The 15,086-nt window shown below is 40.1% G+C and overlaps 1 protein-coding gene across 1 annotated transcript; it reads right to left on the minus strand.

The window, feature by feature from the left end:
• Positions 1 to 972: 972 nt before the first annotated feature.
• tut7 (terminal uridylyl transferase 7) lies at positions 973 to 13,991 on the minus strand. Its single transcript, XM_073465996.1, has 29 exons — positions 13,890 to 13,991; positions 12,044 to 12,509; positions 11,592 to 11,740; positions 11,311 to 11,427; positions 11,019 to 11,196; positions 10,747 to 10,835; positions 10,346 to 10,397; positions 10,165 to 10,234; positions 9,885 to 10,011; positions 9,624 to 9,743; positions 9,386 to 9,520; positions 8,849 to 9,026; positions 7,845 to 8,530; positions 7,497 to 7,647; positions 6,736 to 6,822; positions 6,476 to 6,576; positions 6,118 to 6,175; positions 5,781 to 5,884; positions 5,594 to 5,683; positions 5,372 to 5,485; positions 5,093 to 5,170; positions 4,819 to 4,996; positions 4,518 to 4,565; positions 4,313 to 4,404; positions 4,111 to 4,226; positions 3,814 to 4,013; positions 3,518 to 3,591; positions 3,328 to 3,394; positions 973 to 2,652 (listed from the first exon to the last, which is right to left on the minus strand). Exons 2-29 carry the CDS (start codon positions 12,489 to 12,491, stop codon positions 2,594 to 2,596), a joined length of 3,966 nt encoding a protein of 1,321 aa, XP_073322097.1. The 5' UTR covers positions 12,492 to 12,509; positions 13,890 to 13,991; the 3' UTR covers positions 973 to 2,593.
• Between the last annotated feature and the right edge of the window lie 1,095 nt (positions 13,992 to 15,086).

A 15,086-nucleotide genomic window follows, 5' to 3' on the forward strand; every position in this document is an offset into this window, starting at 1 on the left:
TTCATGAATATTTTCAAGAAAAGTCACCATTTTTCCTGAAAACATGACCCAACTTTTTTCAATAGGTGTAACCATTCAGCAACAACTACTTCAGAAAATGAATGTTGCCAATTTTGTCCAGTGTCTCTTGGATGTTCAGGACAAATTTAAACCCGATCCAGTGCAAAATGTGCAATGTGCAGTGCAATTGGTTAAGTTCTGAATACCCATAAAGCAAAGGGCCTCAGGTTGGACTTGAACCAGGGGCCACTGCATTAAGGACAAAACCTCTGTATGTGGGACACCAACCCTACCAACTGAGATAATGGGCTTCTGTTTTTTCATGAATTTTTTAGACACAAATCACCATTTTTCATGAAAACATTGGCCGATTTTTTCAATAGCTTCCAGGTCATTTGACCGATTGACTCGAAATCAATGGGGAAAAGTCTTGTTATACTGGTGGAATGAGACACACCTGTTTTTATTGGATTTTAGTGGAAATTTTATTTTAGATGAGCATTCTTTGTGAAAATTCTGCATTTCTTTTCAATAGCTTCCATGTCATGTGACCCAGTGACTCCAAACCAATGCAGAATTTTATTACTACACAGGCCACAGCGCTTTTTAATGGATTTCACTGCTTTTTATTTCATATCAATATTTTCATCAAATTCAGCATTTCTTTTCAATAGCTTCCATGTCATGTGACCCAGTGACCCCAAACCAATAATAATAGTAACTGTATTATAATTCGGCATTGGTTTAGGGTCACTGGGTCACATGACATGGAAGCCATTGAAAAGAAATGCTGAATTTTCATAATAAATATGCATCTCTAACAATCTCTTACACAAACAGCAAAGCAGTTTCTCGTCAAATACATTAATAGTGCAGTTGTGTTTACTGCCTTCTGTACTGGCTAAAATGAGAGACGACCAAATAGTTTGATATTTTTAAACACACACACAAAAAAAACCAAACATTACACACTGGGATTTGATTTCAGTTTAATGAATTCTTTGAGACACAGAATGGATTGCAAGCCAACCTATCCTGGTAGGATCGGGGTTCTTCAATAACAAACTAAACCTCCCATTTGAGTCCAACAAAAGAAATGCATTAAGGCTGGCCATTAAAACAAAGCTACTTTAAAATGAGAAAAATTTGCTTACAACATCAACAACACAATTATTTTATAAAAGTCAGCCATATTAGGACAACAATAAAGCAAGACAGTCCGTATTTGTAGTTGAATGATAAGCAGGTCTTTGAGACATTAACTAGCAGCAACGTAATTAAAAGGGCATGGACCCTCACAGTGCAGCTACCAATCTGTGGCACCATTACAACAAATGAAGCCTTTGTGGCAAATAAATACATTTATCTCTCCACTGAGCTAGCTGAGATTGCCTATAGTTTCGTTTTAGAGTAGGTGAACAGTGTTTGCAGCAGTGTACGGCTTACCGCTGAGTGTAAGCATGAAACCTTTTGCCCAACTTTCCGGACTATATGTTCTTGCCCTGTAGTTACAACACTTCCTAGCATGTGTGGAGACAGATACAGGCCAGGGTTAGCAGAGGACGTACCGTTAACACTAGTTGAGGGACAGTATGTATCTATGAAATAGGGGTGGATCAGCAGTCTCTAAAAACTAAACATTGATCCTGAAAAAATATCTACAGAATGGTTTCTCTAACACAGAGACACATAAACACACACTGTAGGTAGAAGGAGAGCTGCTTTCAAGGCTGAACGACGGACTGATGGACGTCAGTGCAGAGGACAAATTAAAGAGGATCTAAAAGAAATTCAATAAAAATAAAAAATCCTATTATGAAAAGGTACACTGCCATTCAAAAAGTTTTTAAACAACCGATAGAATTTTTTGGTAAAATCTCAAGAAACAATTTATCCTAAAAACCTGGCCATTATAAAATAAGGAATAAATGAAATGAGTGAGTTTTTGGTTTAATTTGAAATGGCCTTGATGACAAAGCAGACAACACACCATATCATCACTACGTCCATTTGTCTTAATGTGGTCTTTGCGCTTTAGATCATGCGCTATAGACCGTCTAAATAGGGCCCTAGGTCTTACCTGACTGTTAGACCTGTTGAGCCTATACAAATTTATTTAAGACAAATTCTGTATATCATATGTTGTCTGCAAATAAGCTATGTTTTATGGGGATCAAGATCTAATCATTTACAGTTAGTCATGTAATAAACAATTCTCATTTGCTTGCAACTTCTAATTTAAGAGATTTCTCACTGAATCTGCAATGACATTGGTTTAAATGGGTTAAAAAAAACAAAAACAACTTGACTGGCAGTGCAGGTAAACAAAGACGTGAGGTGCATGCATAATGGCTTGTCTTGTTAAAATGAAAGCTTTAAAAAGCTCCTCTGAGGAGGAGAGCTTTGGGGGCGGGGGGGACAACACACATAAAAAGGCCCTATTTGGCTTCAAGTCAAGGCGTCCTGGCTTTGGCTTTTAACGGGCTCCCATTGGCCCAACAGTCCCATTCAGATTTCAGGGTTTTTGGACTTTGGGTTGCTGTCTGCCTGGACAAGAGTTGAACCTTGTGGTTTGTGTAGCCACAGCTGCTGCTCATTCCACTGGGCTCTTCCTGTGACCAGAGCGACCCAAATTTCGGCAGGCTAAACTACCTAAAAAACAAACAAGAATGCAATTGTAAAAATGTATTCCAAAACAAGTTGTTTTTTTTTTTTAACCTGCACAGGTCACTTATACAACTGACAAATCACGGCAGATTGCCTCATCCTAACAAACTGACCAGCGTATTTTTGCTTTATTTGCTTTATTTCAGGTTACAAGTTTGATCAGTCACAGAATTTTTTCTTGGACTATATAGAAAACAACAGATGCAAAAATTAGCCAAGCAGTAAACTTTAGCCAAAACATCAGCAAGTTTGGAATCCAGAGTCCAGAGAAAGAAGGCTGAACCTGAGGCGAACTTTCTTTGCTCGGATTCTTTCTCCTCACTAATTCTGGACACTTATTCTCCTCCAGCCCTAAAACAACACAGTTGACCCAAAATACACACAGGTAGAAAGTATACAGAGCACCTCATCTACGTTAAATATAAACCTATTTAAGTTGCTGTGGTTGGGAAGATTACTACAAAACACTGGCTTTGTATGCAGCCTTGAAGGATTTTTTTTTTTTTTTTTTTTTAAATCATTGAAGTCCTTTAAATTACTTCCTACATTCTAGTAAAAGTAATTTAAACCTGATAATCCATTTTGAAATCAATGACATGTTAAATTGGCTAAACAAAACTTTAATGTGTCTGGACTGGAGAAGACAGTAAATTTACATACCTGCTTGTGGACTTAATATCACGTTTTGTTGCTTTCTCTTCTTATTCTCTTCTTGAATGGGTGAACCCTGGAATAGGGAGATAAACATGGGACAGGTGTTGTGTTGCAGTGAACAACAGTTTACCACAGTGTCGGTAAAATCACACTTTAAAAGAATATTTTCCATTGACTAATGAAACCCAGATCATACCTGTCTCTCCTTTTCTCTCAAATTCCTCAAGTGGGCTGAAGAGGAGGAACTGAAGTTTTCCATCTTCATATTACCTGCAGAATGGCAATCCAAGATTAAAGAAGGAAACAACTGACTTCTCTCCATTTTTATAAAACATTAATTTATTATAACGTCTCGTAATTCAGAGTCAAACTGCAATTAAAAAGGAATCTTAGAAAAAAGAGCCAGTTCTACTTCCGAGATTTAAGAAATATCTTTGAGAAGGGCTTGACAATGCAATTAAAAAAAAACAAAACAAAAAACTTTTCATGAACCTGCAGGGCTTCTGTACAGCTGACAGTCCTTCTTGATGTGAGCACTTGATCCACACAGGAAGCAGCAGCGCATCTCCAGTGCATCTCTTTTCCTCCAGTGCTCACTCTTGTGTCTGACCTGATCCCTGGCGTCCTCTCCTGTGTCCTTTCTGTCTCGCAGGTGCTCAGGCCTTCTGTCCGAGTCCTTTCTATGCCTTGACCTGAGCCAAAATGTTCACCATTATAATAATAATCATAATAATACAGACATGTGGTTATGTGGTGATAAATTCTGACATGTGCTGAGATTATACCTACTTCTTACGCATGGGGCAGTCCTTCATGAAGTGGCCAATCTTGCCGCAGATGCGGCAGCAGCGGTCGTTGGGAGCCACTTCTCCCTCAGTGAGGACTTCAGGATCAAAGAAGTACTCCTGCAACAGGTGAAGATAAATCACAATTTCAAAGCTCACTTCCCCCACAATAATGCAAATATGGCATTTAGACAGCAAATACCAACCATCTGACTGGGGTACACAGGAGGAAAGGCTTTGACTGGTGTGCCAAACACTGTTCTGCCATTGATGAAAGCCTTCATGATGAAGTTAGTCACTGTTTTAGTGAGAGAGAGATGTGAGAGGACCGGACAATACATTTGAAAAGAAAGAGACAGCAGGATTAAGGCTATGAGACAACAGAAGACAGATAAACAGAAATAATCTTACTTTTCCTGGACAGACCAGCACCAAGATTATGATTCAGGTCAAATGGATCTGTAATAGGAACGGAGGAGAGAGAGCAACAAATTAAACAATTAAAAATCAATTTCCAAGCAACCATACACAAGTCATTTCAATTCAGAAAACAACCCAACAATAATAATCATTAATAGTGATAAGTATTTAATGAACTGAATGGACAGCAGCATGTAATGATGATTCAAAAAGTGCCAAAACAATAATTTCAGTCGTTGCATCTGCCGGTTGGAATAATTGTTTGGACCGCGAGTTTGTCCCATAAGCTGACCTTCAATGACAATGTATTTGGACGTCCACTGTTTGTTGAAGGTGGTGAGACGGCCATGCTGACGGATACAGACAACATGCTCTCTGAAGTCAAAATCCTCAGTGTAGAAGCGGAGCAGGCCAAGCCACAGCTCGCCCACCGTCTCAGTGTTCTTCCCTTGCTGTGGCCAGCGACTGGGCTGCAGGTTGAAGATGACAAGATTGACACGTTAATAAAATATGGTGTGACCGGCAAATTCACTAAAGCATGTATGTGAAATGTACAAAACACTCACTAGTGTTTTTAAATCATCAAAGAAGTACACGTTCCAGCCATCAACCAGCACCTCCGGCTTTTTCTTTCCATCATAAATCTGAAACAAAAAAGGACAGTGGAGAGAAGTTGAAGTTCATGGTTATATTAACATTCTATAATTGCTCACATTTGCATTAGTATGCTTGGGTATATTTTATGTTTTGTCTAGACAGAAAAAGTATTTAGTAACATTCAAATTCAAGTTTGAACGAAAAGAAACCTCAAGTTTTAATCTTTTTTGCAAACATGTCATCTGTACCTCTTGCAGCACAGGGATAACTGGTGGGTTCCTCTGCTGGAGAAAGAACAGCACCATGAGGGTGTAAGCGTAGGACGACAGGCTGCCACGGGAAGCATCCCCAATGTCACACATCTGTAATGGGACAAAAATTAACATGTAAATACAGTAATGGAATACAATCTACAGTATAATATTATCCTATGTTGTGTGTTTGTGTGTGTGAGAATGAAGCACACTCACTTTGGCAAAAACCTTCATGACGTAACAGAGGATCTTCACTCGCCTGTCAATGGCAGCATATGAAGCTAGCAGGTGTGTGTTGTGCAGGGCCTGAAAACAAAAAGGTTTGTCTTAAAGCACACCTATTTAAGTTATTCAACATCATCCAAGACAAAATTAAACAAAAAAGAGGGAGAAAGATCCCTACCAGAGTGTTGTAGAGACTAATGTCTCCCTCAAGGCCGGTGCGAACGTGGTAGAACTTCACGATGGGTACTTTTGCTGTCGTGATTGGCAGGATGTTCTTCAGGCCTGGTGACACAATACATTTAACATCAAGAACCTTGTGTGAGCCACTTAAGCACATAAATGCCAAATCTTCTGTAAATGCAGCTGAAATCTGTTATCAAACAGAAGTTAAAAAGGTATTTAGGGGAGTTGAGGTGAGGCTCTAAGGCTATAAACTGCACAGACTATGAAGTCCTTTGAGACAAATGTGTGATATTGGGCTGCATCAATAAAACTACTACTTTATTATTACTAACCTGGGTGTTTCTTCAGCAGTCTCGCCAGGCTTTCGATTATAGTGATGCAGTCAACATCCTGTGGAAGAAATTCAGGAATCACGCCAAACGAATCACAATTAAAACAAAGAATTTCATTCAATCCCCAACGATTGTAAGAAAAATGAATGAATACCAACGAATAAATATTACTCCATTACAACGTTTTCAGACTTGAATAGGTTACAAAATTACATCTCACTACTTTGTCCATTTTCAAATTCCTTGTACAGTCAAATAAGGCTAATGCTAAACAAGAGCATACATGACCACAAATACAGGTTGACACCTCCTTATGTGACTACTATTAAGGTTTATTTTGTATAGAAAGCTAACTTACATCTATGCTCTCCTGCCCCTCCAGCACCATACAGATGTCTAGGTCACTCTGTCTGAAGCCAAAGCCATTTTTGGAGGATCCAAATAGTTTCAACCGAGCTCCTGTCCATCAGAAAACATGACTGTCAGCTTCATCATAAACGTGAACATCTTAGTGGTGAATTTGCAAGCCAATTAAATGCAATATCAAGCATTATTGGGTAGGTTAAGTCTGAAAATATAAAGATGCTAAACAAGAGTGAACGTGGTGGTTTACTTCACCTGCAAACTGTCGTCTGACGAACGTCTCCAGGTCTTGAAGGATGTGCTCCCTTACACCCACTTCCAGTTCATCTGGGGCAAAGTCGGCTAAAAAAGAAAGACACAGTCATACACTTATTATCATCTTTGAACACAACAGTCAATATGAAAGTGTAACCACCACCTGCTTGATAATATTCTACATATTTTCCATTTTAAGTCATGTTTCCCCAAAAGCAACTTCTGACACTGCTACATTTCTGTTTTCCCTCTTCTGATTTTTGACAGCAGGAATAGAAGCCCCATCTTTTTTAGCCTTATATAGAAATTTGAGGGTGTCGTTTATGCTAATTTTTTAAGTTCACTAGTGCACGCCTACTCATGAACAGGTGGGATTAATCAAGGTGATCCAAGCAATTTTCATTAAGGTTTTGCAATTAAGAGTTTCTTGAATCCCACTCGAACACCTAAGCAAGATTAAGATAAGGATAAGAATATGAAAATATTCTTGCATGAGCCCCACTCTTCATCACATATGTTTATGCCACATGTAAAAGATAATCAAGTGCCTTGAAAGCCTAATTCAATTGAAACCATTCCTTCTATAAAAAGAAATACAAAAAAGTATGATGTTTTACTATTGGTATTGCACTTGTAATACTTGTCAACTGGCAAATTTTAGAAATCTAATGTCTGTAGTATACAGGTGGTGGTATATTCATTCTTGCAGTTAATGTGATCACCTCTGAAGCAACATACTCATGCAATCACATAATACTCACAGTAGCACTGCTCACAGACTTTGTTAAGGACACTGAGAAACTCTGGTGTTATTGTTGGCAAAGGATCCAGCTGCACTTTCTTGAAGTCTTCTGGACAGTCTTTCTTCAGGTGTCCATCACGCTTACACAAGCTGCACACGACCATGTGTGACTGAAAGAGATTGAGAGGAGTTTAACTGATGTACAGACATCAGGAAGCTTATTTGCCTTCCAGTCACCTACAACTCAAATGATTACTACATAACTTTAAAATGTTCAGTTTGAAATTAAGATGAAGAGCATTGCTTTCCAGAGAGGTTTTCATGACTACTGAACATAAAGTTAACACAAACATGAGGCTATACTGACCTTCCCTCTGGTGAAAGCTTGCCTTGTGAAGTCATAAGACTTTTTCCTCTGTTCTTGGATCTTATTTTCTGGGCTCCCATCTTTGATTGTATCCTCTAAAAGATGTGGTACAGAAATATCCTCTGGTGCCAACTCCACCTCCTCCTCTTCCTCATCCATTGAGCCAGGTGTGTCCAAAGCTGGGCCCTCCTCATCAGACAAAAGCTCCTCCCCTGAGATCTCATCTACTGGGAAAATATCCTCATCCTCTGTGGTGAAGCTGTCCAAGTGGTGTCTGTTATGCATGTCCACATCAACATCCTCATCCTCCTCATCCTCAGACAGGCTGCTTTTGCCCAGGTCCACTTTTTCCTTTTCTCTCTCTTCATCAGAGTCACTGTACTCCTCAACTTCCTCCTCATCCTCAATAATGCAATCAGAGTCTTCAGGACCACTCTCTGCAGCTTTATTTGCATGTTGTGATTCGATGCTGAGCTGACTGAAATCTGATGCAATTTCTTCATTCAAAGCATTTGCGTTTGCCCCTTTAACAGGTCCACGCTGTGCCTGTGTCTTGCGACCAGCAGCCGGCGTGTTGAGCGGCATTGCAAAGTACTTGTATGTGGTTTTGAGGCAGTGGATGATGTACTCGTACATTTGCTGGCTGTTCAGCGTGCGGGCCACATTTCGCTTCACAGCAAATGGGTCTGAAAAGAGAAATTGGTATTAGCTGCAATTAAACCATGTAAGAGTAATAAATCTCTTCATGTATTAAACAGAGACAGGATTTTGTCCATCATTTAAAAAGCTATTAGACACATTAATGGATATGCTAATATCCATTAATGGCTGGGCTTCGTGAAGTCAAAACTAAAGAAACAACTTACAATAGAATGGATTTTCTATGGCTCTAATGGATCCTATTCACAACCATCAATGCATTGAAAGTATGTGTGATTTTTTTTCAGTACCCAAAAGTGAAAACGTTTCGAATTCATACAACAAAAAATGAGAAAGCTGCAGACCCTCCACAGCGATGCGTTTCTTGGGCCAGTCTTTCATCTCTCGGGATAGGACAACACTGGTCCGCACGCTGATCACATTGTCAGCCAAGTTGAACTCCAGCGAGTAGAAGCGAAGCATTTCAACCCAGAGAAGCCCAACTTCCACAGGCCTGTGAGGGCTCTGAAACACCAGTGGCACCTGCAAGGAAACATCAGGACAGTACTTTCAGGCACTAGTTAGGATAGTGGATTAAAATAGACACGTATGTTATTACCAGTTTCAAAAAGCAGTGTGCCTTATTAAATGCCAACATGATCAATGTTTCATTACGAACTATTTTCTGTGTTTTGGTCGCCTTCAGATGTATCTGAGCGATTACCTTTAACAACAATAACGGGCAAGGTGTTCATTATGATACACTACCTGTTGTATTAGATGGTTTAAAGTCTCTTTTTTTTTTTAACTGAGGTGAAAAGATTGAAAGTATCTGATCTATAAAAAGCATATTCATCAACCAACACATTCTTTTCAGCCAAAACATGAGTCTTCAGGATTACCTTTCCCTTTATAGAGGAACCATCTGCTGGCTGTGACGACTCTTTTGTGGAAGGGTTGTAAGCCCAGTGTAAATATCCATCCTCTGCATGCGTGAGATTGAAGTCTGACAGCCTGCTGAGTGAAAACACCTTAATCTAAAGACAATCAGAGGATTAGATTCTATTGACAACAGCTAACCAATACTGAAATTAATACTGTTTATTTAATTTCAGGGTCAAAATGGGAAGAAACACACACCTCTTGTTTCAGGTAAGCAGGCAAGAGGGGCTCTTTGCGCTGCTGTAAGAAGTAGATCACCATGAGGGCAAAGACGTATGGTGGTAGCCCACCTTCCTCCGCACGGTCGATCACACAGATCTAAGTGAGAAGCAGGAACAACACGTTAAAAATAAAAGGGATATTTCACCCCAAAAAAAAAAAAGGTACGCATATTTAGCCCCTTTTGATAGCCGCCTGGCTAATGTGAGCGACATGTCAGGTTCTCAGCTGGGAACATACCTGGGCCCAGCGTCTGAGGCCCAAAACTAGTGGGAGGAGGAGTTGCTCGCGACTGGATAGAGCAGAAAGATAGGAGGTGGTCTGGAACGCGTTTTCATTCCCTGCACTGACTTTGCAGAGGAGGCCACTGTTGAGAAAAATAACAGTTTCACTTTTCATTAGTGGTTTGCGGCTCTTGTGCTTGTGTGTGAACAATTATCTTTTTTCTCTTTGCATGTAGAGTTTGATTTATACATTTACATGAAAATCAAGTGACCCAGTAACGGTCGGAAATACCCACCTGCTTTTCTCTTTGCAGATGACCACGGGCACCCTGGCATGAAAATCAGCTTCCAGATCAATAAAAAGAGCTGAGGACACAACAGGACATGTTGTTTTAAAACTGACAGTCTAGCACATATGGTGGAATTTCTTAAGCAAGGAAAGAAATCTTGCAGTTTAATGAATAAGAGATGACTCACGGCACACAGTGAGGCTCTCCTTGACCAACAACAAGACGTCTGGCTGATGCATCTGTGAATACATTCCATTTCAAAGCCTTCATACAACATAAATATGATATAAAAAAGGACAAATGAACGTGGTGCATCCACAAATTATTCACCTTAATACAAGAATGTTAAATAATTGCAATATAAATATTTTTACAACCAGAATGTCAAAACAGTTCCTATGAAGTTATACTGGAGCTGATTATTCTGAGTATCTGATAAACATATGATATGAATTATCCTGAACCTTATTATTGAACTATATTATTTTATTCTCATCTGAATTGCATCCTTGTTTTAGAAAAAGTAAGAAACCTAATTAGAAACAGTTAAAAAAACAACAACAGTAGTATTCACACTGGGCTACTCACGTGAGGTGGATACTGAATGTCAATGTTGACATCAGAATCCTTAAATCCAAACTTAGTGCAAGATGATCCATATAGCCTGAGCTTGATCTCTACAGATGACAGAAAGAGAAAGGGAATCATGTTATTAACATTAAAATGTATCTGGCAGAGTAATGAAATGATGTAAAATATAAGAACCAGCAGTCTGTCCACTACAAGGCAATATCAGCCTCAGGATAAATTTTAAAACATGTCTGAGTCACCAAACAATATTTCGTCCTTGGGTGACTTACCTGGCAGGACGGACAGAAGGAGGTCTTGCATGATGGTGACAGCATGTTGTCTCCTCTCAACATCCTCATCATTCATCCCATGTTCCTGCACTACAGCCTCTAGTGCAGCACTCACTGCGCTGATCTGCTCTGGACCCGGAGGGAGAATCTCAGTCAGCATCACCTGCTCTTGTCTCTCCTATGAACACAAACAAGCAAATTGGTTTCATCAAGACCTTTTCTGCTCAATGACAGGGTTGTGGTTTCATTATCATTAAATGTAATCATGGAAATTGACAGGACAACTTCTCACCTTGGCCTTCTTCTTGTGCCGTTTGTCTCTGATATGCCTGTAAGCTTCAGACAGCGATTCCAGGAGAACTTCACATAGAGCGCAGGTGTAAAGAGCAGCGGGGTTGCTGTGGGCCCTCTGAACCAATATCAAAAAGGAGGAACGTACAGATATCAGAACATAGCTGCAATAACAATCCATTTCATTTTTTCATCCAAAAATGCCCATCTTCTTAGCGATAAATCAACAAAATAAATATTCCTGAGGCTGTATATATGGACTACCACAGTTCGAGCCTGTACCTTCTTCAGGCTGTAGATCTCTTCTTTGTTAAGCCGCCTCTCTGCCTGTTGTAGGCTTTGAAGCTCTTTGGCTGAGAGTGTGGACTCTTCAAGGCCCCTGTTCTCTTCAGCAAAAGCCTTCTTCTTGTTTCTGTTTCTCCGTCTTCTCCCTTAAAAACAGAAGAAATACGTGTCAAAGATGTGATGACTGTTTTTGTAAGGCGTAATGTGAATCAGTAATGTGTAAATGTCATGGATGATGGAGTAAAGCCAGTTCTTAACAGTCAGACTTGAGCTAGATACAGTACATCCTGTGATCAGGATCGGAGATGTAGGGGAATAAAGAATCACGGTGGACCCCATTTTTAAAAAGGTGTTCGTTGAGGCTGCCGCCTGCCTTCGATTTTTCTTCGCTGAGGATAATCCTACAAGTGTTTCACTCTTTCCCCAGAGTCTGTTTTCCAAATCCTCACCTGATTTATGAGCACTGCCATCGGTGGCCTCTCTCCTCCCTTGCTCCCTGTCCTCTCTTGGACCTTCTCCTTGCGAACTCCTCCTCCAGTGCTGCTGCTGCTGCTGTTGCTGCTGCTGTTGTTGTTGTTGTTGCGAGCGCTCTCTCCAGTTATCTTCTCGACTCCCACCACTGTTCTCAGGGCCTGAGTACCACCGGAGGTCATCCTTTTGTGAGGGGCTGTGACCACCCCTGAAACCACCAGGGGAGTAGCTCATGGGCCCCAGTCCTCCCTTCTTGGGACTGGCCCGGTAGGGCCCACCTTGGTTCTTGCCCTGCTGACCTCCCTCTGATCTGAAGTTCTGTCCTCGACCCTGGTCCTGGATCCTCCAGCTCTCTGCCTTGTCTGCTGTTGCTCCCCGCTCCCAGCCGCCTTGCCTAGCCCGGTAAGGCCTGCCCGAGTTATCCATTGTTTGCTTGAGCTAGAACTGCAGGATGAAATGTTCAGTTAATATGGAAATAGTCATTATGATCAAAACATCCAAGGCACAAACTAGGGGTCGACAGATAACCAATATTTGAAAGCGATATACATTTGAAGTGAAAATAAAATTCTTAGTGTCAAAGTTGAGAATAACCAGTAAATGTAACTAACGAAAATGTACTCAAGTACTGTACGTAAGTACAATTTCGAGGTCCTTGAGCATTTCCTTTTTCTGCTACTTAATATTTCCACTCCACTAAATGTATTTGACAACTTTAGTTACTCTGCAGATTCACTTCTGATGTGTCAAACAGTGTTGTGGGCGGGATATGGAGTGACTAGAGACCGAAAGGATGCTGCATCAGAGCCAAAGTAGTGCATTTTTTAAAATGAATTTATTATATCGGCAATCAGACACAAAAAACAACCTCACTGATACCGATAATCAGAAAATGCTTAATATCAGCCCCTGTTAACCGGTGTACCCCTAACACAAACTGTGAATCAAGATTATCTGCCAAACTTGTGACTTTAGCCACTGTTCAGCTGCCCGTGTAACCTTTTGTGCAGAAACTTTCACAACGTATCCTGTGACTCAGACCGGACTGCTGCAGAACTTTGCAGGTGAATAAAAGATCATCTTAACAAAGCGACAGTTTAACAAGATAGTTTAATAAAGTTTGATCGACAAAACAACAGCGAGCTGGCGATTGAAGTGTTATCTTACTGTTGTGTTTTATAGCTGTCTGACTTCCGCAAACTGCAGGTAGCTGACTTTTATTATGAACGCTGACAGTTCTACAAACTAACGTTAACACCGGTGCTTCTCATGTTACCACATCGCCAATATAACAACCCGCTAGGTCAATTACGGTGACTTGTGCACGTACAGATGTATCCTCAACATAAGGTTATCCAACGACCCAAGTCACGTTACAAACCGTAACGTTACCCAGCAGTCCTGTCTGACTTTAGGAGCTTGTTGTGCCATGGTGTTAGCGTGAGCTAGCTTACTAGCTCCTGCAGTCTGACTTACTTCTTCCTCTTCCTCGAGGTAGCGGCGTGTTAACTTTACCACGCGTGTGCCTGGCGCACCGGCAACAAATTATGATTAGTCACTAAATTTAACGTCAGCTAAATTGCCACATGATGATATGATAACAAAAAAATAATGCCCGGCTAACGCTAACGCTAGCTGCTGCTATTTAGCTAGTAGCTAGGACACCTAACACCTAGCTACCCAGCTAGCAGCAGCTACTGGACCGTTACTGTTTATTTCACAGCGTTTGTTGAGCCGTTCAACCTGCAGCTGAGGCAAAGGCAAGCTAGTGAGTAAACTGTCAGCGATCATGATCCACAAATAATATTAAAGTCATTTAAATACCTTGTGTGCGTGCACAGAGGGCATACTTGAAGGCTTGTTGTTCAGGTCTGACTGGGCATGATCGCTTGTCTCGCACCGGAGTTTGAAAGGTGACGCACAGGCAGTCTGTTTTGTAGTCGTCAGCGATAAAGTTCCGCCCACCGCAAACAAACATTACACAAAATAATCTTTAAAATGGTGTTACATTATTATGAGGTGAATTTAGGCAGCATTTTCAAGCGAAGTCATTCTGGAAAACTTCTGAAACAAAAAACTGGGGAAACATTTTTTTTGGGGGGGGGGGGATAAACAATGATGTCACTCTGCACCCTGCACACAGCTGTTTGTTTACATGCGTTAACCTACTTTTACTTTTTAAGACCTTTCTGCGTCATCATCATCATCATCATCATCAAGAAGAAGAAGAAGACACTTGATATTTTACTCATTTATAACAAGCCCAACTTCTCCCCAGATTAATTTAATAATTATTGTATTATTTTATTTTGTTGCTGTTTGGTTGTGCTGAGAATGGACTGGAATTTTGAACTTGTATGAATTGTTTTTATGTAGGCCTATTTGAAGTTCTTGAATTTAAAAAAAAAAGGAAAGAAAAGAAAAGGACGAGAAGAAGAAGAGTTTCTCAGATAAAAACACTAACAAGTAACATTTTCATTCATCCCCAGTGCAACCACAGCATTTCACATGGGGAATTTCACAAGTGTGAAATGTCAGACAAAACACCAGTTTTTCACACAATATCACAAGTTATCAATGAAGTGTTTTAATATGTTCTATTTACTTTGATTATTTGAAATCAAAGTCATTATTTACTGTGTGTGCAGTGACTGCAGGTTTATTTAAGTTATGTAATAAATGATAAGTACAATTCATTTTTGTTGGTCTCTGAATGGAGAATAAAATGTGAAGCAATGATTCAAGGTAGGGCTGAACGATATGGCCTTAGAATAATAGTCGATTATTATTAGAATAATAATAGATGTTTTGATAAATAATCATTAGTAATGGGGACATAATGACTAAGTGGGTGAAGACAAACATTAGTACAAGTAAAACAGTCTGGTAAGTTTAGAAAATGACATCACCTTACTGTACAGCAGCCTTTAAAACCAGTGAGAGTGATTTCAGTTCATTCATGTGAAATGTTAAACATCGACATCAGTTTCACACACAGTATCACAAGTTTCCAGTGAGACA

The sequence above is a fragment of the Pagrus major genome, chromosome 5 (genome assembly GCF_040436345.1).
Source record: "Pagrus major chromosome 5, Pma_NU_1.0".
In the NCBI taxonomy this organism is placed as follows: Eukaryota; Metazoa; Chordata; class Actinopteri; order Spariformes; family Sparidae; genus Pagrus; species Pagrus major.